General features: G+C 40.3%; 1 protein-coding gene across 1 annotated transcript in view; it reads left to right on the top strand.

Moving 5' to 3' along the window:
* Window positions 1-25,560, top strand: part of col14a1a (collagen, type XIV, alpha 1a) — a 107,073-nt gene that overhangs the window by 4,162 nt on the left and 77,351 nt on the right. Inside the window, exons 9-21 of the mRNA XM_034102195.2 lie at window positions 1,436-1,575; window positions 2,325-2,451; window positions 3,235-3,374; window positions 5,754-5,886; window positions 6,352-6,387; window positions 7,835-7,977; window positions 10,212-10,344; window positions 11,583-11,705; window positions 12,947-13,096; window positions 15,651-15,767; window positions 18,760-18,906; window positions 20,146-20,220; window positions 23,278-23,417. Of these exons, the coding sequence (XP_033958086.2) occupies window positions 1,436-1,575; window positions 2,325-2,451; window positions 3,235-3,374; window positions 5,754-5,886; window positions 6,352-6,387; window positions 7,835-7,977; window positions 10,212-10,344; window positions 11,583-11,705; window positions 12,947-13,096; window positions 15,651-15,767; window positions 18,760-18,906; window positions 20,146-20,220; window positions 23,278-23,417 (1,604 nt within the window). The remainder of the gene's footprint in view (window positions 1-1,435; window positions 1,576-2,324; window positions 2,452-3,234; window positions 3,375-5,753; window positions 5,887-6,351; window positions 6,388-7,834; window positions 7,978-10,211; window positions 10,345-11,582; window positions 11,706-12,946; window positions 13,097-15,650; window positions 15,768-18,759; window positions 18,907-20,145; window positions 20,221-23,277; window positions 23,418-25,560) is intronic.

Below are 25,560 nucleotides of genomic sequence, written 5' to 3'. Positions count from 1 at the left end.
ACTGAGGAACTGCACACTGCCAAAGCAGCATCCCTCTCCTCTGTCATCATCCCGTTGGACCTGTCTGCTGCATTCGACACGGTGAACCATCAGATCCTCCTTCGCACTCTCCAAGAACTTAGAGTTTCAGGCTCTGCACTTTCCCTCATCACCTCATACCTCAAAGACCGTACCTACAGGGTAACTTGGAGAGGGTCCGAGTCCGACCCTTGTCAATTAACTACAGGGGTCCCTCAGGGCTCTGTTCTTGGTCCCCTCCTCTTCTCCTTGTACACAAACTTGCTCGGATCTGTCATTAGCCCGCATGGTTTTTCATACCACTGCTACGCTGACGACACCCAATTAATTCTGTCCTTTCCCCGCTCAGAGACCCAGGTGGTCGCACGCATCTCTGCTTGTTTAGCTGACATCTCTCAGTGGATGTCCGCTCATCATCTCAAGCTCAACCTTGACAAGACTGAACTGCTTTTCCTTCCGGGAAAAGATTGTCCCACTCTTGACCTGACTATCAACATCGGCACCTCTGTTGTTTCCCCGACTCAGACTGCAAGGAATCTGGGTGTGATCCTAGATAACAACCTGTCCTTCACTGCAAACATCGCTGCTACAACCCGTTGCTGCAGATACACGCTCTACAACATCAGGAAGAGACGTCCCCAGCTGACCCAGAAAGCGACCCAGCTTCTGGTCCAGGCTTTCGTCATCTCACGCCTAGACTACTGCAACTCCCTCCTGGCTGGTCTACCTGCATGTGCCATCCGACCTCTGCAGCTCATCCAGAATGCAGCGGCTCGTCTGGTCTTCAACCTTCCTACATTTTCCCACACCACGCCGCTCCTCCGCTCCCTTCACTGGCTTCCGGTAACTGCTAGAATCCACTTCAAGTCACCATGCTGAAAATGGTTCTGGCCCTTCCTACATCCAGGACATGGTTAAACTGTACACCCCAGCGCATGCTCTACGCTCTGCATCAGCCAAACGACTCGCTGCAGCCTCGCTGCGAGGGGGACCCAAGTTCCCATCAGCAAAAACACGTGGGTTTGCTATCCTGGCTCCAAAATGGTGGAATGAGCTCCCCATTGACATCAGGACAGCAGAAAGCTTACACACCTTCCGGCGCAGACTGAAAACTCATCTCTTTCGACTCCACCTCGAGTGATAGAATGACTAACAAAGAACTGCTAACAGAGCACTTATATACTAATAAAGGACTGGCTTATCGATAGCCAGTTGAGTAGCACTTGAAACGCTTGGCTCTCTGAAACCTGAAGTACTTATATGATTCTGTTTTCTTCAAGGTTGTGTCTTCCTGGTCGAATGTACTTATTGTAAGTCGCTTTGGATAAAAGCGTCAGCTAAATGCAATGTAATGTAATGTAACAATGCTAAAAGAAAATACAAACATACATTAAATAACATGCCCTCTCTCTCCCAGTACCCCTGAGTCCTCCTAGCAACCTGCAGTTTTCTGACATCACTCACAACTCCGCCCACATCCGCTGGGATGCCGTGCCCAGAGGGGTCAAAGGTTACCGCATCCTGTGGGTCAAGACGGACGGAGGAGTCAAGAAGGAGGTGTGTGTGACAAGCGTGTCTCCATGATTCTTATGTGTTTAAGACGTCATACTTAGATATAATTATATATGGCAGCATCTCCATCTGTGAGTGTGTGTCGAGATGAGAGTTGAGAAAAAAGTGAATATAGACTAGGGTAGGATAGAACAAAGGGGAGATGAATTGTTAACAATTGTTGTGATGAGTGTTAAAAGGTCAGACAATAGTTCATGTTGAGCACTGGTGAGCTATTTTCCAAGCTGTAAATCAGCATGCTGTATCACTCTCTATTATCAAACAGGTATGTTCTCTTTTGGCTTGCTTCCTATCTCTGTGTGACTGTATGTGCACAAGTTGTAGCACTGCCCACAAATGTTGGTCTTTGTCGTCTACAATGTAATTAGTATATTAGTCATTTGGTAATGCATATTTTATCATGCTGTATATTACAAAAAAACTCTGGTAAATGTTGAAGTAGTACTTTTGCATAGTTTTTTTGTCAATTAAATCATCTTATCAATTAGTCAATTAAAATGTTGTGTTCGTCAACTAAGACATTCTTTGCTCAAGGACAGCCTTAATAAGTTAGATAACCTCCTTACATTTTCATGTACCATGTTAATGCAATTTCCTTAGTGTTAGAACTAAAATAAATCTCGACCAACAACATGATTTAGTGAATTTGTGGCCTTTTTTAGGTAACTGTGATTAAACTTGTGTTTTTACAACCCCATACTGTACCTTTGTTTGTGTGTTTCTGTGCTGTGCAGGTGGAGGTGGGTCCTGTGAACTCCTACGACCTCAGTGAGCTGACGTCTCTGAGTGAGTACTCAGTGGCCATCTCTGCCCTGTACGCTGAGGGCCAATCAGAGCCGCTCACAGATGGATTCACTACCAGTAAGTCCCTTTTTCACTGTAAGGATACTTTTAGAGGACACCATGGAACTTATTGCCTATGCTGAATACAAATAACGGCTCATTTAGTTTAACCAATCGTTGCACTATTGGTTATTAACGATCAAGTACATTTGTTCATTTGTTTTGTTTTATAATGGCTTCTACTTTGTCTTCCACATTGGTGTTTCGACATGCTGAGAACAATTTTGTCTCAATTTCCTGAAGTAGTTGTACTAATACCTTTAGAAGGCAAACCATTTCTCTCTAAAGTGGCAAACAGCATTGCATTTGATTACCCCTGCTGGTCCTGTTGCTGTTTTGGCAGTCTGCCCATCTCATTAACACCTCGGCATAATGGCCCAGTCGCATTAAAAGGTCATTTTGTTGTCCCTTTACTATTCCGTCACGCTGACGGATATCGATTTGTAGGAATATCCCTTTAAGCAACAAGCAGTTGGGCTCTAATGCTGAGTCTGCTGAAAGAAATGTATTTTTTGCAATATTTAACTTCTCACTCTAAGGGATGTGTTGATTTGTATTTATCTCTTGGCAAACTTTGCTCAGAGACCGAGGTTTAAGGGAGCTTCATTAACTAACATTAATTAATTAGTGTATAAGCACTTTCTAAGAAGAATGATGGACGAGCATGATACGAGTTTATGTCCTGGTATCCAGAACATTTTGGAAATATAACAAAGAACTATAGGGAATACACATTATTAGAAACCATATGCACATGACGATTAAGGTAAAAAGTAAACTCTCCCTCTTTGTGTCTCTCAGCCCCGGTTCCTGGTCCTTTGGATCTTCGCTCCAATGATGTGAGCACAGACAGCTTCCAGGTCAGCTGGGATCACTCAGCCGATGACATCTTCCTCTACAGACTCTCCTGGGCCCCGTTCATGGGTGGCGACACAAAGGAGGTCAGTACCAATAAAATATGATATGTAAAGGTGTCTGTTTTAAAGACATTTTCCTTGAAGATTACTCACAAAAAGTGGCAGTTAAGATAATCTTCATTGGCATGTTAAAAACACCACAGGCATGACACTTTAAGGCTGAGTCCTTGGCACAACTATGAGCTCACCACAAAATATATGTTCACTTCCTCAACCCCAAAGATGTTACATCAATATATGACTTAGCGTCAAAAGCTACATAACGGTTAAGGTACATAACAAATTAGTCATAAAAAACCAAGCAATATTTGATAACTATGTACATAACTGTTCTCTCTGAAATGTAATATTTGTTGTGTGTAATTTTACCTTGTGAAGAAATCAATAATAGAAAGTTTAAAAAAAAAAAAAGCTACATAACCTCCATGGGTTTTGATTTTTTTAATTTAGCCAGGGGTCCACTTGTTATCTTGCAATCCAGAGGTATAAGTGGCTACACTCCATTTACTCAGATAAAGGGGTGCCAATATCTATAGGCCTGCACATATAGTAAGCACTCACTGCACTGGTAACTGGTAACACCCCTGGCATGAGTGTAAATAAAGGCTGAATAGATCTCAAAATTAACAGCTAGGGTGTTTTATTACCATGATCCGGGGTTTGGAGCCAGCTGTGTGGCAGAGATAGAGCCCTTAGGTCTGTAAGAGTGTGTGCATGTTGTGTGGGTATTTGTGTGTTTTGCTAAGAGTCATCAGAGCTGAAAATAAACTCAGGGGAATTGAAGAGGTGGGCTGGTAATTCTGAGAGAAAGGGATACATGCAGCTTTTCTCACACACACACACACACACACACACACACACACACACACACACACACACACACACACACACACACACACACACACACACACACACACACACACACACACACACACACACACACACACACACACACACAAACACACTTTTACATCCTCCACCGACCACTCTGTATTGTTTTATCTGAAAAGGCATTAAACATAATAGTCGAACAACAGAGTGAAAAATGACCCAGATTGAAACTTTATGATAATCCAGAGCTCCATGCGAGGAAATTGAGTAAATCATATCATTGTTTATTATCTTGTTTTGTTTGGATTCATTAGTTTTACTAGCATCCTGACACAGTTTTCAAATCAGATGTTTGTGTTCTTTGTTAATCAATAAAACGTCTGTTTGATTCCACTCTTTAATCAGGCGAAAACACACAGGGGGCAATGCTGTAAAATATGGAAACAAATGTGAGGAAATGTTAAAATAAAAACGAGAGAATGGAGCACTAAAGATGCACTTGCTGCTGGGAAAGCACAAATGGCCGGTCCCACGGCTGAGATGCGCATGCAACTGTGCCTCAAAGGCCTCTGTATAGAGACTAATTCAGGCTGCGCTTAACATGGTTATTGAGTCATCGACAATACATTCCTTTTTCAATGTTGCTCTCCATGGAAGCACTGTGCACTTGTGATGAACTCTTTGTGTTTATCTTGGGGCCTGACTCAATTTTGCTTTGGACAAATAGTGGTTTGGACTCCCGCAGCAGCAGTTGATCCAACTGGCCACGCTGTTATATTCAGGGGAAACTACACATATCTGCTGACTCCTATAGGGAGGATAGCTTTGCCAGTCCTGCAATGGCCCTATTCTAAGGTTGGTTTTGTTTAACATAACGAAGAGTATTATAAGAACATCCAACTTATAACTAAAATAATGTCTAGATTCAATCATTTATTGAATACAGTATTGCAATATCCACATACACGTTTAAGAGAAATAATTTAAAAAACATTCCTTCTGTTTTGAGCTCTGATGTTTTTTCGATATTTTATGTTCAACAGCATCCCCTAAAACTCAGGGAAGACCTTGGTTTTGAAAGTCTGGTGATGTACTCAGAGTACAAAAACCCCCATGAGACTTTTAGTGAATGCCCAAACTTTTTTCCACATCTTAGGGATTACTTGGGAAAGTTCTTACTTATTTTCTTCGAGCAAATATAGGTGCACAAAACAAAAGATGGCCTAATGTAAATGTTTCCAACACATTGTGGAACACGACATGACAGAAAGTTATTCAAACGTTTTTTCAATGAAACTGTTTAAAGTTCAGTTGATGCAGCAAAGACTTGTACTGATATTATCAACCGCTATTCAAACTCTGAATGAAAGTGTGACAAGAAAATGAAGTGAAAGATTTGTTACATGATGTCTGAAACAAAATGAGCCGTTATTTTAAATATACTAAACAGCATAAGCACATGTTGACAGTTCTCGAAATATTAGCCAACAACTTTCTTTTGACATACAGCAGATATGGTTGGAAGTAACATGTAATAAGAGAGTAAGACCTGTGTGTGTGTTTCTCTTCTAGGTGGTCTTGAGTGGAAGTGATAACATATACATCCTGAATGGCCTGAGCCCCTCCACTGAGTATGAAGTTATGTTGACGGCTGTGTTCAAAGATGAATCTGAGAGTGACACCATCTCTGTCATAGAGACCACATGTAAGTCACATTAGACTGATTGATTGCTGTGCTGTTTCTAAACCAGACTGTTGTAGTATTTGCTGCATCTTATTAATAAAAAACTAAATCAGAATCTTGAAACTTTCAAGACAAAAACCAGAGAAGTGAGTGCAATTTCAAAAATTAAAATCCCCTTGGTTATGTTGTAAATTAGCCTGTACCCTAAATAACCCTCTTCACCTAAGTGCCACTGAGATCAGTCCAATCACATTTTCCTTTCATTTCAGAATCATAAAATTAGCATGTCTGAGTTCAAAGCGTGGCTCTGCATGAGCCCTTTTGCATTGATTTGTTTGTCAAAGCTTATCTCAGTGGAAAAATAATCTATTTTCCGCATTAATAATTTGTGTTTTTCTGTCTAATTACTGTAGTTATTGAAACAGAGAGATGTTGAGGAGAGGTTCTATTGAATTATCTGATTAATGTTCTCTTTTGTCCTCTCAGTGGTCAGGACTACAACAATGTCTACTACAACAGCAGGTAAGAAGCGCTTTTGTGTAACATTACAAAATGTCAGGAGTGAAAGTGTCACAATCAATGATTAAACAGTCAATGAAAAAGTGTAGACACGATTTGTCATGTCAAGTCAGATTCAAACTGTGCTTGGTGGAACATTTCTGGGCAACTCTTTTGCTTCCATGTGTCCAGTGGGCAGCAGACAAAGTTGTACTTGCTTCAAAAAACGACCCGAGCAGAGAGGCTGGACACATTTCAATCACAATTCAAGCCAAGACATCTGTGTAGAAAGTGTAGTGCCATTGACATATGAAAGGCTCTTTCCAGGGCGTGCTGATGTTGCCAGAGTTCAGGCACAGTTCTAGCAAGTTCCCGTAGCAAAGTTTGGGTTTGGATGCTCATTTAGTTTCAGGAAGCACAACCAGAATTACTGAGAGCTTAGAAAAGCTCCACCCTGTCTGTTCTGGGTAAGGTTGATGCATGCAGTACTGAAAGATTGATCACATTTGCAAGCAGGATTTAGTGTGTTTACCAAGTTGGCTTCACCCAGAGACTATAGTTCAAACGTCATCATCTCAAGGGTGACCTGCAGGCCATCTGGATTGTGTTTCGTATGAAGAACAGGCCACAACCAGTAAAGTTTTCTTTCACTCAAAGCTTTAAAACACAACATTTCTCCTTTATTTAATTCCCTGCCCACCATCCTATGAACTTTAAAAAGACCAAATCACAAGTTAAAGCCGCCAGCGATTCACCTCCGTTTTATACAAATCAATGCTTTTAATTCAAGGCTGCAATCTGTATGGAGCCCTTACACTGATTTGCATCCACCCAGGACTGCTAAGTCCTTAAAAGAATGTGGATTCATCTTCTTCTTATAGACACATGCATTTCCAAACATTTGGACTACCTATGTTGCAAATGTATTATCTTTTCAATTTACACACGGCATCTATTGCACGTCTGTCCGTCCTGGGAGAGGGATCCCTCCTCTGTTGCTCTCCCTGAGGTTTCTCCCATTTTTCCCTTTAAACTGTGGGTTTTCTCTGGAAGTTTTTCCTTGTACGATGTGAGGGTCTAAGGACAGAGGGTGTCGTATTGTCATACTGATATTCTGTACAAACTGTGAAGTCCACTGAGACAAATGTAACATTTGTGATATTGGGCTATAAATAAACATTGATTGATTGAAAACGTCTTGGTTTAAAACCATTTCAAACTGAGTTGTGTTCCTGAGAAGAAAAAAAAAGCTGCATCTGGCAAGACTTAACCGCGACTTGAATTATCCAGCTCATCACAGCAGTGTGAGCATATCGGCACGTTGACATTGCTCGCTATGATTTTCTTTAAGCATTTTGGCATTCTGACTGAAACTCTTCTAATCCACAATTTATTGAAGCACATTAAGAGTTGAGAAAATGTAACTTTAGCCAACTTCTAACTCCCTGTTGTCTATGATGTGGTGTGACAGTGGCACGCCATGCTGCGAGGAACCTGCAGCTGAGTGACGAGACCACCCAGAGCTTAGAGGCATCATGGGAGCTGGAAGACCCCCTTGTGAAAAGCTACAGAGTCTCCTATGCTGACCTCAGGGGCGACCACGAAGAAGAGTTTGTGAGTTGATCAAGCTGCGGCTGTAAAACTCAATCTTTCACAAAGAATGAAATTCATGTAGAGGTGTCAGTGGCATTTGCTGTATGGGATCAGAGTGATTTAATGAAGAGCTATTTGTATATCCCTGTGTATAGTTTCTAAAGTCTCCCTCCTTATGCACATTCACATACACAAACTAGTTCCCTGCTGAGTTGTGAACACTGAGTAAACTAAACAGACGACACTGGAGGTATATTTTGAGGAAGATCCTTAATGTTTCACACCTCCACCCAACTGGATGGTGATTTCAGCGGTCAGTGAGGGGTCATCTGCTCCAATCAGAAAACTGATTACACTTTTAGTCCCGGTCTGCTCAGCCTCATCTTCCTGATTCCTCTCTCTGTGGTAAGAGCCCTTGAGCTCAGTGCCATTTTCTGACCCTGATCACACACGCACGCACGCACGCACGCACGCACTCACGCACGCACGCACGCACGCACGCACGCACGCACGCACGCACGCACGCACGCACGCACGCACGCACGCACGCACACACACACACACACACACACACACACACACACACACACACACACACACACACACACACACACACACACACACACTCTCTCTCTCTTCATCTGTACCCTGTTTCTCTCTGATTTCCCTCCCTCTGTTCTTCTCTCTTGTCACCTCCCCTTACTTTTCTCCCCTCTACTCTCTTCCCCGGCCCCCTGTTTTAATTTCCCAATGTGGCGGTAGAAGATGGAGGGGCCAGGTCAAGCCACAAGACATTCCATTATCTTTTCAGCAGCCATTTACCGCACTGGGAGCAGAAGAAAGAGCAAAAGAAACAATAGCCGAACAGAATGGGAGAAAGTCTTAGACTTGTCTCATGGTTGATAGATAACAGTTTGTTTCAGGTCGCGCCCTTTTCCCAAAGTTTGTATGTTTTTTCCCAAAGTTTGTATGTTTTTTCCCATAGTTTGAATAAGCAGGTTGTGTGTATTTATGAAATTGCAAAAGTTTGTATGTGTGCAGGTGTTTCAGCACCGCAGTCAGTGGACAGCTCCTCTCATCTCATTGGCTATGAAAAATGAAACTGGCCTTCTCTTGACGTACATGTATCTGTCTATCCTGCTCTTTGGCTCCCTCTCTGACACACACACACACACACACACACACACACACACACACACACACACACACACACACACACACACACACACACACACACACACACACACACACACACACACACACACACACACACACACACACACACACACACACACACACAGGCTAACATTTGGGTATCAGTGCACACTCTCTCTGCTGTTGTTTATGTTAAGGTCTTGTTTTGGAAAGCAGACACTTACAGTAGTTAAAAAGACAGATGTGCGGCATAAGCCCTTCTGGTGTGCATATCAAATCATGTTTTCGTTTCCAACAGAGAAACTTAATTAAATATGAAGCCAGAGAAAGTTACTTTAATTTTTGGTCATATCTGCATCTTCGTCACAAAACGTATGTTCAATGAATGCACTGTAAAGCTCGAGTTTAAAGCCAACATGGACAATGCCTTCTACAAAGTGCTCAGAATAAAAGACGTTTACGTTGTGTAAAATTATTTGTATATAATGGGAATGCCAGTTTTATCAAGTTCATTTTGTCAAGTGTCAGTCTACTAAATATTATTTTTGCAGGGCACTTTGTTTGACATGAGATATACCTTATTTATACAAATTATTCCTTTAAGAAACTTAAACAAAGATTCAGAGAAAGAACAAAGTTCAACACTTAAATTAAAACAAAGCTGTAATGGGTTTTCCTGCTCTTTCTTCGACACTGTTGGCCTTAACTGACTTTATCGACTAAACTGAACTGAGCAGAATTCTTGAACAGTTGTGGTTGAAACCCCTGAAGCTATGCAAGCACCTTCTGTTTCACCTAATTAGGTCTTGCCTTAATCTTTGTCTCCATATGTCCCTTTAAAGCAGCAGAGAAGAGCGACAGATTCTGTTTGCAGTCTGCTATATCAGGCATGTAGAGTGTTTTGAGTGTGTGTTCACAAGCACACAAGCTCTTACCCAGCAAGCGCGTGTTTTAGATGTGTCTGCCCATGTGTGTGAGGCAGTTTGCAGGTCTGTCCTTAAAGAGCAGAAAAAAAGGTTAATCATTGGTTTTTTTCATACGCCTGCACGACACCTTCCAATGTGCCTTTAATTTGTATTTGTGTGTGTGTGTGTGTTTAGGTTGTAGTTCCTGGTGGTCAGAGGAGAGCAGTGCTTCAGCCTCTTCTAGCAGACACCCAGTACAAAGTGACGATCACACCTGTGTACACCGATGGACAATATGGCATCAGTGTATCTGCAACGGGGGCCACATGTAAGCATAGTTATTATCCCAGGGGTCAACTCTCGGTTCCTCACATTTTCCTCATAACAATATGCGAGTCCCAGTTTAATTAAACACATCTGGCAATACCAAAAGCTAATGAAAATTAATTTTATTGCAGCGAGCAGAATGTTCATTTGCACTGTTGCATTCATTTCAAGTTCATTTACGTTCCTCAGGGAGAAAATGAATTAAAGCTATGACAAATACTGGTCTGTTCCTAATTGTCGCAATGAAGGCCATTCATAATTACAGCAGCTCCCTTCATTAACGAGACAATTGAATTATTTAGCTCAACGCTAATTCATTTCTCCAACTCTTGATAACCTCTTATTAGCAGTTGTGATTGTCTCCTCGCTGTAAAGAACATTGACATTTCAGACAGAATATGTCATCTTATAAGATGAGGGTACTAATAGCTCGCAATATTGCTAGACCAATCCGTCCCGAGCTTGGAATGCTGCCTAGTCGTAAATCAGAGCGCAGCCACACTTGGATATACAGTAAAACATGATCATTTGGTGATCATTTTTCTAATGGAGATCTATCTTCTCTCTTTAATTAAAGTCTACAATATTTTCCAACTTGATAACTCAAATTCAACCAATCCACAAAAAACTGTTAAATAAAGTTGTGCTGCTTTGTCAACATAAATTATATTTCATTAGTGTGTTGAAAGATATAATTATATGAACTAATTATATACCGAGTGCTATGCCTAGTTTTTTATTGAGACCATTAACAAAGAACATGATTAGTCCTATGAAGAATCTGTTTCCTCTGCCAGCACTGTTGCCGTTGTTTGTGCTGTTCATGCTGTTAGCATCTTTAGCTGCTAGCCTATACTGTAGCTCAGCTGCCTTTGTGGAAGCAATCCTTTAATCATATATGTATAAAGCTTTTAGAAATGTGAATGTGTGTTCAGTCTGTTTCCTGCAAAAGAGGGCTTGTTATTTAAAAAAAAAAAAAGGATTGCTTAAGTTTTTATAACAAAATTCAGGCAGTGTTTCTGCACAAGTATCAGCAGTTTCTATGATATCAAGCCCCATTTCATACCCTAGCCTATACACTATGAATACCTGAAGGAAATGCATGTGACACGTCTGTTAGAGACAATGTATTTTGGAGATGTAACCATAGCTTATTTTAAAACACATTTACACAGGACATCTTTGAGTCAAGTTTTTGAGATGGACCTCTGTGTTCTGATTTTGTTTGTGTTTTGGCAGTGCCCCTCCTGTCTCCTGGAAACCTGCGTGTGTCAGAGGAGTGGTACAACCGCTTCAGAGTCACCTGGGATCCCCCTCAGTCTCCTACAACAGGGTACAGGATCGTCTACCAGCCTATATATGGTATATAGACACACACACACACACACACACACACACACACACACACACACACACACACACACACACATGGGAGCCCCCCCCTAGCAACAGACCTGTACACATGCAAGATGAAAAACAAACTGCTCTCAGTGTTGGTGCTCCCGATAGTGACTTCTTAGTTTCTCTTTTTAATAAGACGCTTGAGGCATCAAGGAAGCGTCAGTGATCCAGAGCTGAAATAAAATGTTTTCCTTCTTGTTTTATTTATTTTCTCGAAGCATCATCAAAAGCCCATTTTCACTGTTCTGCTGCTTCTGTAGTGCTATTTGTTTCATCCTAACAAGGCAAGGCTCCAGTATTTTGAGTTTCCATGTCTGGTTTTTGACAATGACTCTAATTTAATTAAGTAGACATGCTGCATTCATCTGATTTTAGGTATGCATTTGAAGGTAAATGAATTTCACAAGGATTCTGTTTTCATCGTGAGAATCAATGGAATAAAAAGTGCCTGTGTGCAAATGCCAACAGTTCCAGTGTCTGGTGGGTTGTTAAGATAATTGCTGCTTTTCTTTTCTTGTATTGGTTTTATTCAATTTGTATCTTCAGCCCTTTATAATAGATATTGATGCAGGATTATGCCTCTTTCCATGTGTTAGGTTCTTCAAGATAGCGGCATGTCAACAGTCAGTTTTGGCAGCTTAAGCAACAACGCGCTGGCACATTATATCAGCTCTGTCTAGCTAGCTTATTAAGTCAGCACTAATATTAGCGCCATTGGGTTTGCTAAAAATGCCATCTCCAACTTTTGGATTGCTAAAGTCTAAGAATCATGTTCAAAGATCCAGGCTAATGCAGAATGTCCCCTTTTTCACTAGCTAATGATCAATGTAGAGAAAACTGTGAATGAACATTGTGCTTGTGTTGCAGTGTAGAGCCTTTCGTTATCAGTTTTAGAAATATATTTGATAACATGTCTATATGTGACTCTTAAGTGATTCTAACACAACCCTTTTGGCTGTGTATATTTTCACCTTTATCTTAAGCAACATGAAGGAAAGCTTGTGGACACTTACCATGTGTATGCATGTAATGGTATCTCGGGGAAATGTTGGCAAAGATGTTAAGAACCTTACAACATTTCAATTCTTTATTATTAAATGTTTTTGGAATAATACAAATCACAGAAAACTACATTTGGTTTGCATTGTACATCACTTGCCTGCTTTATTATGTCAGCCTGTGCTCATGTGTGTGTGTCTCAGTTCCAGGACCAGTTTTGGAGACAGTTGTGGGTGAAGATATGAACTCCAAGATGCTTCTGAATCTACTTAGTGGGACGGAGTACAGCGTTCAAGTGACGGCTTCCTACCCTACGGGACAAAGTGAACCTCTGCTAGTGAACTCCAAGACATGTAAGCAGCATCTCCTCTATCATACATCTGAAAAGACCAGTCCATTTTTAAGAAAAGTTGTTATGGTTGTTATGGTTATGGTTATGAATTTTGATTTGGAAATAAACATTTTCCTTCATAGAAATTGAACCCTCTTCCTCGATTGGCACCGTTGACATTGTATAGGCAGGTCTGTAAATAGAAGATTGGAATCTCACTGTTTACTGACTAATAATAAAATAAAGGTTAATGAAAGATATTCAAAATGTTATTCCAGCTTTCACTGATAATAACTTGGTTTGCTTTTGGAGAATCATGCCAAATTCCCAAATAAGCCCTAGTTGGGACCATTACCAAGTTTTCAGTCTAAATGCGTCACAAAGGAAAGCGTGACTGTTAGAATGGAGAGGCGGCAGCAGCAGCAGCAGCAGAAAAGCAAACTAGTTTCACGAAAGAGGGAAATGTACAACATGCATATTAACTACCTGCTGATACCACCCGCTCTAATTTCCATTGAGACTTTAGCAAACACACTGATAGACAGAAGGATATGAATATTTCTCATTCAGCCAATGAGAACAATCCTTTTTGCATATGGTTTTGGTATCAGTAGGTGCAGTAAGACCTAACGCAGGCTTTAACGTCCCTCACATTTCAAACAAAGACACTCTGAGAGAGGGAGGAAGTGAGAGAGAGATTGACGATATAGAGCCAAACAGAGAAGTGTATGTACAGCAGGGATATGTATGCATACATGTACACCCGTATTTCTCTGAACCTATTCTGTCACTATCTATCACCAAACATTTATGTTGTCTTTTGGGCTTACTGTCTCTGGGTGTGTCGGTTTAAAAAAAAAAAAAACCCTGCTGTATCATGTCTTGCTTTAAAAATCTACTGTTGTCTTTTAGGCTTACTGTCTGATTGGCCGCAAGGGACAGTCTGGAATTGGATTAAAACAAACATACTCTCATTTTAATAGCTCATGCTTTTTTCATGCACGTTTATGCAAACAGGGATTGTGTTTTATTTCACAGTTTGTGGGTTGTTAGGCCCTCCAAATGTATCTGCATAAAACTGTCATAAAATGTCCCCTTTAACTTGATGATAAATGTTGAGGAATAAAATGTAAAGGCTAAATGTAGAGGGGGTAGTCAATTTACACATTGTCAGTATAGAGATTTCCTTTGAAACACGGGTTGTACTGCAGTGATGATGTGCAATCCTTAATCTGTCCTTTAATCATCCAACTGCAGGATGAGTGACAGGTCCCTCACGCCTTTCTGTCTCTATTGAGTTCTCATCATGAAATATGCTTTCATCAGAAGATCAGGATGAAGTATGAGCCATTGACATGTAGATTCATCAGATTTATACACTCAAACTACTCACTTTTTCGCCGGTGTTGCATTTTAAATTCCTGCCTCTCCCTCCAACAATATTAATAAGGCTCTTTATAAGATAATGTCCATGCATACAGTACAACATTATCTGGAAGATTTGCTTTCCTGTGGTACTCTGAAATCTCACTTCCAAACAAGCTTCAGCTATTTAAATTGCTTGGTGGTGTTTTTGCATTTTGCTGCATCATGCCTCATTGTTTCTCCACAAGAGTTAAACAGCGAGCCTGACAGTGACTCATTTTGTCACTTTGTGTGAAGTGCTCTAACACAGCTGAATGTTGTCACAGGAACTGTCAGTATGGAGACATTTCATCCATTTCCACTTTTATTTGGTGCAATGTTCATTTTTCATTTGATGCACAAAGAGATGTGCCACTTGTCTATTTAATGCAGCTCTTATCCTAACTTTTTCAAGTTTGAACATTATAGATTTTACCTCGCACTATTGTCAGCCAGTCAGTCAAAGTTACTGCACATAGCTTTTACACCCAGTAGAGCTAAACTGACCACATTCTAGTCAAAGTGGTTTACCTGATGATATGTCTCTGCAAAGTTAGACAAACGTATACCCTTTTGCAACCAAAATGAGCAATTATACATTTTTATTATTATTTTAAATAAAGTAAAAACACGCTCAAATGGGCCTTAGACTTTCCCAACCTAATTAGACACATTTGCACATTTTGACCTTTCCCACTGAAGACAAAAGCCACATGGTTGTAGGTGAGTTTTTTGTCTACTGGGTAAGTGGCTTAAAGAAAGCTTTAGCTGAACCACTAATACGATGTGGAGAATAAAGTCCACATGATCCATGGCTAGAGCAACGACAGTCAGTGCTACTTTTATGTGAGCGAGTGTCTCTTGAGTCTTGGGTCGTATAGCGGTTAAATGAGCTGGTTGGGGGCGGTCTAACCAGACATGTCACAAAAGCGACAAAAACCAAAACGTTTATGATCATAAAATGTGCCACGTTGGTTAGAGATGAATGTTTTAGTAATGTTTAACATCAGTTCAGTCCATGTGTATTACTGTCATTAATTTGAAAGGATAGTAAAAACAATTGACAAGTGTTACAAACTTAAACTTTGTTCTGCTTCATGTTTGTATGAAAATTGATTTATATAAATAGATCTTTCTGTAATCTTTCTATCTGCCTGCCTCCCTATCTGCAGTGTTCCTGGGTGTCTCTGGCTTGTCGACCTACCAGATACGTCCCATCAGCCTGTGTGTCCAGTGGCAGCCTCTTCTACAGGCCACGTTATACAGAGTCTCCATTCAGTCTACACTCAGTAAGTTCATCTACTGTTGTATGGTCGTCCATGATGCCTGTATGTGGGCCAGAATTCAACTCTGTTCTTAAAGGTGGTGAAAACTGAGTTCATTTCTTGATTTAGTGCTTTCATTAGATTGGCTTTTTTGTGAGAGCAGTTCTGTCCAAACGGTAACTTTATTGACATAAGGTTAGGAATTTAAATTAAGTGTAACTTTGTCATCTTGTTGAAATGTAGTCTGAATCACACTTTTTAACTCCAGTTTGAAAAACTAAGTTTAATTGTTCAGAAACGAGCAGTAATGTTAGAACAGATGCACGCAGTCCACAGATGTTCTCAGCAACGTTTCAGTGTGCACCTTCACTCATCCCAGCACGTTCCCGCGTTCCACGTCGTGAGCACAAGGCTTTCGCCAGATAAGTGACTGGAATACAAGTAAGTCAGTAAATCAGTTTTACATGAGTTGTGATATTTGGTGAGGTGGGCTGGATATGTTTCATTATAGATTTACAGTGTGTCCTTGTGAAAATGTCACCACTGTTTATTATTAACAACACAAAGACCAGTCAGCTCAGGACTCTTTGGTTTTGGTTGTGATGGTAACATGTGTGTTGGTTACATATCTGGAGTCATAATGATATGAGCCTCTGAGGAAATAAGTGTTGCATATTTCTCTCACTTTGACATGGCAGTGTTGTACAGAGTCAAGGACATACATAAATTTCTTCATTTGTAGAAAGGAAGGGAGGTTTGATCTCTCCCGATCTCTCCCTAATAACCAACATGAGAGGAAACCGCTTGGAGAATTTCGCTTGTCATCCCATCATAAATAAAACAGATGAGAAAGAGTGTTCAGAGAGTATGACCTTTCGAGGTTGTTTAATCATCAGCCCGCTCAGTTCATAAATGAAAAAAAGGGACGGATCAAGAAAAGAAGGAGGGGGAACAAAGAAAGACAGAAAGACCTTAGCTTTATCTACTTAAACCTATTTGAAACAAAACCCTGTCAACAGTAAGCTATTTTGGAGATGAATGATATTTGGATTGGTGGATGTACAATGCCAACAGAGACAGCAAATATCTCAGTTTCTCTATTGTGGCAATATATTGTTATTTGAGACCGTTTTTTTTTTACAGTAGATATAATATAAACTCCTGCTGCACACCCAACTGCCCTCTGAGGATAAATACAAATTAAACTGTTCGCTGTGAGTGGATTTACTGTTTCTCTAAGGTTTAGTTTTCTTGGTGTATAAGCCTGTTGTGAGTTGGATGCTCATTGTTTTTATTATTTATCTGACCATGAAACAAAACCTTTTGTCTAGTCTATGTTTATTTTTTAAATGTCAGCATGTGTCAAAAGGTCGCATACTAAGCAGATCCAGATGCCTTGTTGTTGGATTTTCACCTACACAAATGCTTCAAGACATTTAAGGTGTAGATCTTCTGCTTTGATTTCATATTAAAACACCACTATGTGATAGAAAATTATTTTCATAACGATAGTTCTGTGGCAAATTGGGCCTCCCTAGTTCATTTCAGTGAGACTACTGTGTGCACGCAGATCGTGTCACACACAGCTCTGGAAAAAACCCAGATAATTTCACAGAGAGATGGCTCTGCTACTGTTGCATGATACAATGGCACACAACAGACTAATGTGTCTTAAGTCTAAAAGATGAACAAACTAGTAAACATATTTAACTGAGAACATTTCTATGTAAACCAGCTGAACGATTTTAACAGACAAGTTAAGCTTAGGTCCATAGGTGTCTTATGTTACAAATAAACCTTCATTCAGATCATTAGAGCATTTTGAAAAAGAAAGTGTTTACTTTACAACAATGTAAACACAATATCTATGAAATTGCTTTTTATTAGGTGCACCTTTATGGCAATTGTATTCTGAGAGAAAAGCACATAGCAAATGAAATGATCGCTCAGTTTTTTTAATGGATTTTCTTCAGGGTTTCAGTAGATGATTAGTTGTTACTCTTCATTAAAACAAATGTGAGTGTCGGCTGGTAATGGGGTTTGAGACCAAAATAAAACTAATACTACAGTAAGTGGTTCTTTTGACTATTTACTGTCAGAAAAAAAGGAGGAAGACTTCCCTCTTCCATCTTCCTTCCCTCCCATAGTTCTCTATTTATCTGTGTCTCCCCGTCTTCTGCCTAAGCAGCAACTGGATATTCATGCTGGAGTTATAGATGTTGTTTAATCCACAAACAGCCAACCAGCTGCTCAGACACCTTCTCAGATGAAAAGTTAACGGTCTATGTAACAGCTGTTTCCCAAACTTTATTATTTATGGTAGTTTCCTGTTTGGATGATGAGCGAAACTATAGCTCTAATATAAGAAACACATTAGGAAATGACATCAGGCTAATGAAACTGAAAAATGGCACCTATTAGTACAGTTGTATGTGTCCGCAGTTTCCAGGTTCTTAATTTTTTGATACCAATTCAAATTATTATAAGAAGTATTTCCTGCGATGCCGTTCCTCTACGGTTTTCATAACAACCACTCAACCATTGTAAAACAGTTTGCAGTGTGCAATTCAAAGGAACTTGCAAAGAGAAGAGGAAAGAAACTCAAATTGAGATAATTTATGTCATAAGATATCCTACTTTCGGTAATCCTAAAACAATGGTTTATTTTTAGTATCGATAATGTTATATTCGATTTTACACAGGCAAGCTTTTCAAATCAAATTTGAATTTCCAGATGACATGAGCATGCTTGCAGGACAGGGACATGTTTCTGCATACACCCTGACTGCTCCAATAAAGATGCTCAGTATCAAATTGTAAACAAAATGATTACATATAGCAGCTCCAAGACTTGGATATGATGCAGAACGAGGCGGAAAGACGGAAATGTGCTCTGTAAATAAAGTTAATGTGAAACAGGAGCTTTTGAGGGAATTGAGCTTATTTGGATTGTATGGCTTTTGATCTTGAACTTCATCTAATGTAAGTCCGTTTTTGTTTTGCTGTGTCCTTGCAGATGGTCAGAGGCAGGAAGTGAGCCTGGGAGCTGGTTCTTCCCGACAGTGCTTCTACGACCTCACCCCCGGCAGCCAGTACCAGATCAGCGTTCACACCCAGATGCAGGAAATGGAGGGACCTGCTGTCTCCATCACTGACATGACGTGTATGTTGCAAAAGTTGTATACATTGTATTTACATCTATAATGTCCTCATCTCTGTATCTGTAGTAAGAACAAACACAGACCCACTCAACCCTTCATCCCAGTTTTTCACCACTTATTTTTTTGTCCACTGTCACCTCCTCACTCACTCCTTTCTCTGTTCTTTCTCCCCTATACCGCATTTCCCCCGCTGTAGTCTTACCCCTATAAGTGACTGTGCTACTGTACCTGTATTTGGTATGTCTCTGTGATTCTCTCTCTGAACATAGTGGCTGCTGCTGTAAACGTTTATTGTTCAGCTGAGTAGCCGAGGGGAACCTCACAGCTCACGGGACCTGGAGTGGTCGCTCATAACCTGTGTTATAGAGATTGATGGATTCACACTGTAAAAGTCTTTAGTGTGGAGGGACAGTAAAGAAAGTAAATGACATCAACAAAACAGCAAATCAAGTCAAGTCACTAGTGAAGCTGAAATACCTTTTTTTGAAGAGATTCTACCTACTCTCCTGAAGATTGTGCCCCTCTCTTAGGGCTGTTGTTGATGTTTTCAAGATGATTCACTTGGTGTACCCCGGTTTGACAGAATCAACTGCTTTCTGCAAAGTAATTGGCTTGACACCGAGGCATACTTTAACCTGGAGTCTGTTTTTAACTTTAAAAAAGACGGCCCCTGGTCAGATAGATACTAGACTGATGAGAATAGAACTCTTGCTGTCCCTGACTTATAGGCACGGATAGGCAAGAGAGAGATATAGAAAGAAAGTAAAAAGATAAAATCTGATTGCTGTAAGTAAGTGATGGAAAGAAAGATAAACGGAGTGCAACACAGCAGCTGGGTTGCTTTAGCACACGTAGGCTGTAAGTACAGATTGCACTACAAATCTTTTCTCTGTTAAGGTCCAGAACTCAGCTGTCGAAGGAAGGAAGAGGATTATAAAAGTTTCATCTGAACAGAAACAGGCTGCTGTCTCTCATTGTGTGTGTGTGTGTGTGTGTGTGTGTGTGTGTGTGTGTGTGTGTGTGTGTGTGTGTGTGTGTGTGTGTGTGTGTGTGTGTGTGTGTGTGTGTGTGTGTGTGTGTGTGTGTGTGTGTGTGTGTGTGTGTGTGTGTGTGTGTGTGTGTGTGTGTGTGTGTGTGTGTGTGTGTGTGTGTGATAAACCCAAAGATGGTGCGATTTGTCACTGTCATCATGATTAATGACCTGTCTTGTTTCTCTCTCTGTGTGTGTGTGTATTGTCCAGTGCCAGCGCCCACTCTAGCTCCGACTGAACCCCCGACCACTGAGCCCCCTCCCACCATCCCACCCGCTAAAGAAGGTGAGAAAGAAGTTGAAATCACACACACATATTATTCTCCCAGTGTATTCCAGGTGATCTTCTTAGTGATCTATTATTGTTGTATGTTACCTGTGGTCAGCCACATAATATAGTCAAATTAAACATTACATGAGGCTGTGGCTCAGTGGATAGTGTGCTGGACTTCGAATCAGGGGATAGCAAGTTTGATTCCCACTGCAGTCAGCATGTCGTTGTGTCCCTGGGCAAGACACTTCACCCCAAATTGCTCCTGTGGGGATTGTCCACAGTATTGAGTATGTAAGTCGCTTTGGATAAAAGTGTCTAACAAGTGACATGTAATGTAATGTAAAATTAAACAAAACATTATATTTCAATTAAACAAAGCCATGCGGGCACACTTGATAACTATCACGCTGGGTAAAAGCCAGCTGTCATATGCGGGTCATCAAAAGTGATTCTGCACAACTTACACCACCAGATACTTGCAATATTTGTTACATTTTTGGCTGAGGTGGTAATAACAGCTTCTTTCAACTTGACAAATAAGGCAACACTTTTAATCATAGTTCTTTTTAGTCTCAAATCTTGTTTGTTGTCAGTGTATATGTTTGAAAGGGTATTATCATATTAGTAAAGCTTGGCTCGTTTTGATAAAAATAGAAATCAGTTGTCAAGCATGTGTGTGCAACTCTGATTGCATGTATTACCTTTAATGCACTTAAACAGCAGGTAAAAGGTAATAATTGCGATTTGAAGCAAAAAATATCTGATTTGGACTTTACTTTGTGTGGAAATCGATAATAACGAGCAGATTTGCTCTAATTTAAAACATTGATTGACAGTGCAAACTGCCAGCTGTCTGGCATGATTATAAAACAGGAAAGAAAACAGTTTACTTTTAATAAGATCACTTTCTAATGTCACGTCTACTCGTTACACAGCTGTGAACTGTGTTTAGTTTCAAAACATCAACAGTGACCTGGAAGGAACTTTAGAGAGCTAACTTAATCTGGGATGTTACATTTAAGATTAGCAAAAAGAAAAGAAAAGAACCCTAGAACTTGAAAGTCTGAGTCGTTACATATGCTCATGACTTTATTGTGTGAGCTACACACCAACCACTTTTACAAGATGAAGAAATGTTACACTAATCCTGGTTTATTAACTAGTTACTTCCGGCTCAGCACAAGACACCATTCTATCAATCGGAATCTGGCAGTGTCGCTTCAACATATAGGGTACAATGCTCTTAATGTCATTCATTTTGTGCTTGCCTTGCATTGCCTTACAACTGTGATTGACAGGCGTCGAGCCATGACTCCAACTTCATGCAGATAATGTTTCAATTTTCATTGAATCATTGAATCACCGAAAAACTACTGTATAATCTATACATTTTCCAGGAGCAACAAAAAAGACATTTTGAGATGAAACAGGTATAATATTCTGACTGTGGAGGATGTTTTGAAACTAAAGAGAAAGCAAAGTTACAAAGGGGCTAAAGTCCACAGTGTGACCCTCCACCTTCTCTCCTCGGTTCCTGTCTGATGGGCTCAGGTGAAACAGCACAGCAAACTCCACAGACATGAACCGACACACCTGCTGGCCCGTCTGTAAGCATCTCTGTCTACGTTTCTAACCTTGCCTCCATCTGTAATGACAAGCAACCTTTACTCAGCAGTACACCAAAGACAGGGGAGAGTTATAAAGGAGCAGCATGTGTGTGTCTGTAAGGGGCCGAGAGATGGACTCTAAGAACAGGAGGAAGAGAATGAAACACAGTGATGGAGAGGAAGAGAGAAACAGACAGGGAAGGGGCTCCAGATAGATAACATCGGGGGAGTAGACAGTAGGAGAAACAACAGGAAGAAAGACAATCATGTTGTATGGAAGCAGAAATAGTCAATTGTAATATCTTACAAGAGGCAGCCACATAACACCGTGTAATCAAAACATTTTCAGACTGACCTTTAATTTGACATTTCTGACAAGCGTCAGAGCGCCACTTATGGAGTTCTGTAAAAATATTCGATAATAACAGTTGGCTCTAACGAAAAACAATAACACTGGTCGGGCAGGTTTGTATGATTTCCTTTTTTTCTCCTTTCCTTTTATTTTGTTGCGTTTACAATCACAACCACTTTTCCCCTTATGCAGTGTTGATAAAGTTAAGGCTTTACTTTTTCTCGAGGCCGACCTGGTCCAGAACCGAGCTGGGAATTTAGCGTAGAACTGGAGTTTGAAAACCTGTTAAAATCTAAAAACAACTTTACATTGTTAAAGATTAGCCTGAGAAGACACCTGTGGGAGAAAGACGGAAAAGTCACTGCTTGGTCAGGAATATGAATGATCAGCTTAAAGGTGGGGTAGGTAAGTTTCAGAAACCGGTTCGAGATACACTTTTTGTTATATTCCATGGAATGCTCTTAACATCCCGATAGCAATGAATATCTTAAGTGCTTTGACAAAAAATCCATACAAAAATGTCATCTGTGGAACCCCGTAATACTGTAAAAAGCACGACCAATCCAGGATTGCCGCCCTGTCTGTCAGCCTTCCATCTCGTGCACGCACAAATGTATCTCGTGCCCTCATTGGGCGTGCCGTCATTGGGCGTGCATTGCGCGTTCATGTGTGTTGGAGGAGGTGCTCTGTAAGGAAGTCTGAAGGAAGGGGCAGATTCTTTTCGGCTGTGTACTTTCAAATTTTAGTGCACTCGAGCCGGTTTCTGAAACGTACCTACCCCACCTTTAAGAAGTCAAAATAATACACAAACACATGATATACAACACATTGTGGGGGTTAAAAACGTCACTTTTAAATGTTAAAACATGAACTCAACTTTTTCTCTTATAACTTTACAATGTGCAAATTAATCTGAGGAACCAGCCTTTGCATATTTACCACTTTGCAGCAGCTATATATTTGCTTCATAATATTCATATTTACTCAGTCTGAATATATGAGACACCTAATTACCATTCAAGGTATGCTTCGTCCTTTGGAGACCTTTTTAAATGCAGAGACAAAATGAGTTGCTGACTAAATGTGTGTATCTCTCATGAATGTCTGCAGTGTGTAAGGAGGCCAAGGCGGACCTGGCCTTCCTTGTGGACGGGTCCTGGTCCATCGGAGACGACAACTTCATGAAGATCACACGCTTCCTCTACAGCACCATGGGATCGCTGGATCTGATTGGACCAGACGGCACCCAGGTCAGTCATGTGACCACACCCACAAGTCATTTTTATCTTTAGAGAGGTCTTATGAAGGTCTTCTCAAAGGAAGAGTAAAATACGTGTATCATTTCTCCATTTGTTCCAAATGCATCATTACATGGGGAAAGACTTCTGATTTAAAAATGTTAGAATTCAATGTTTTCTATCTGGGTTTTAATAGTAATTCTTGGCCAGGTCACTCTTGGAAAAGAGATTTGAATCTCAATGAGTCTTTTACCTGGTTAAATAAAGGATATATATTTAATTGAGTCTCGGAGGAGTGCTGGTATTCACATTTGTTATTTCTTTTAGTGGTTTTCTTGTCTAGTCTAAAAGTCTGTGTCTGGTGAAAATGACTACAAATGTGCTGAAGGCTTTTAATTTCTGTTTGCTGTGTAATTATTATTTCCTATTGTTGTATAACTTTCCTTCTGAATTCAGTATGCTTGCGGCAAATGGAATGTGAATCAGATGTTGTTGATGTAGACGAAAGTAACCACACTGAAACCGAAAAACATTAGGAAATAGAGAAAATTACATATTGTAGTCTGTGGGTAAAGAGCCCATTCATAAAAGAGAGAATGTTGTGAAAAAATATGTATTTAATCATTTTCACATCTACTTTTTGTTAGATCAATCCCCCTCTTCGAAAAAACTAATATTACTAACCACTGCATCATTTGTGATATTTTGCAAGCACAGCACAGTGTGTAAGATATAATAAGATTCACATACTGTATATTCAAAAACCTGTTGCCCCTAACTCTGTTACTGCCAACTACTCCTTCTTCTGTCCCCCATCTTTCATATGCTGCAACCCATTTTACATTAAAGTACTCTGAAGTACTTCATTTTCAGCAGGCTTGTATGCAGTAGCTAATGGATACATTATATACTGCATGTCCGTAATGGAAGGATGGAGAGTGATTTTATGTCATGACTGAGATTCTTTCTTTATCTTTGTTGACAGAATAACAAATGACGCTTTCCCTAAATAATGAATCTTGAACAACCTAACTTTACTTTTCCACTCATGGTTAGGCTTGGTTAGGCTCATGTATTGTTTAAGAAGGCTGCTGCTGCTGTTGGCATTAATTGATTCTGGAGGATGCTTCGGAGCAGAGTTTCACCTAATTTTCTTTGGCAGTCCCTTGACAAATCAGCCTGACCACAGCCTTGTTTCTTAAGAAAAGTTTAGAAAAGAGGGGGGGAACTTTAAACCCCTAGTCGATCAATATTTATTTTCTGGAGAGATTTTCGTTTTAGTTCAGCGCACTGCTCATTTGCTGCAACTGTGGTTGGTGCCAGAATACATTACTTTACTGGCAAGAGTGGTGATCGTAATAAGTCTAGATGCATTAAAAGCTGGAATAAAGTTATGATGGTTCAAACATGACCTAATGCACCATCAACTTGATTCTCCATATAAAATCCACTCTGAGCAACCAACACTTTGAATCACATCCCTACGAGCAATATTCCCATCTCCTGTATCAGGTTCTTCAGTAATGCCCGGGTGTAACGGTGATTGTCTAGTGTCATTGGGAACTAATTTCTTTGTGCTTCTTGTCTGCATGGCCCCGCACTATTTCAGCAGAGCTCAGCCGGTTCATTTGTCACAATGTAGAGGTGCTGGCTAAACCCTTTTATTTAATTTGTGTAATGTCTGCTGTTATGCAATTTGCCTCCTCTGGCAGGGGGCGACTGAGAGCAAACCACTGGCTGTAATGTGAGAAAGTTGGCTGTACATTAAAGGAGAGTTGGCGGGTAAATGTAGGCCGCCATGAGCCAACAACAGCACAATTAGCACTCTGGAGGTAATGATAGTTGTTCTCCCCTCTTAGAATCAGCCAATTAGAGTGATTACAGCTCTGATTTAGGAGTTGGATTTATATTCAGTGAGGTTTTCTCTAGAGTCTTGCATAACATAAGGCGTTCGTACTCCAGTTAGAAATCATGGTGTTTTACTTCACCCAGCACTGACCAGGTTAAAAATAAGGGGAAATCTTTGACCCGCTGCTGCTCTAATTGATTAAACCTTGAAATTGATCTATGAAAATGTCCCTTTCAAACCTTTGTTTTGCAGAGATTCAAAGTGAAAATGAGGTTAGTATTCAGGTTTTGGACCCAAAATGCAGAC

The sequence above is a fragment of the Pseudochaenichthys georgianus genome, chromosome 16 (genome assembly GCF_902827115.2).
Source record: "Pseudochaenichthys georgianus chromosome 16, fPseGeo1.2, whole genome shotgun sequence".
In the NCBI taxonomy this organism is placed as follows: Eukaryota; Metazoa; Chordata; class Actinopteri; order Perciformes; family Channichthyidae; genus Pseudochaenichthys; species Pseudochaenichthys georgianus.
The sequence above is the reverse complement of the archived record's forward strand: the minus strand, read 5'-3'. Positions and strand labels throughout refer to the sequence as shown.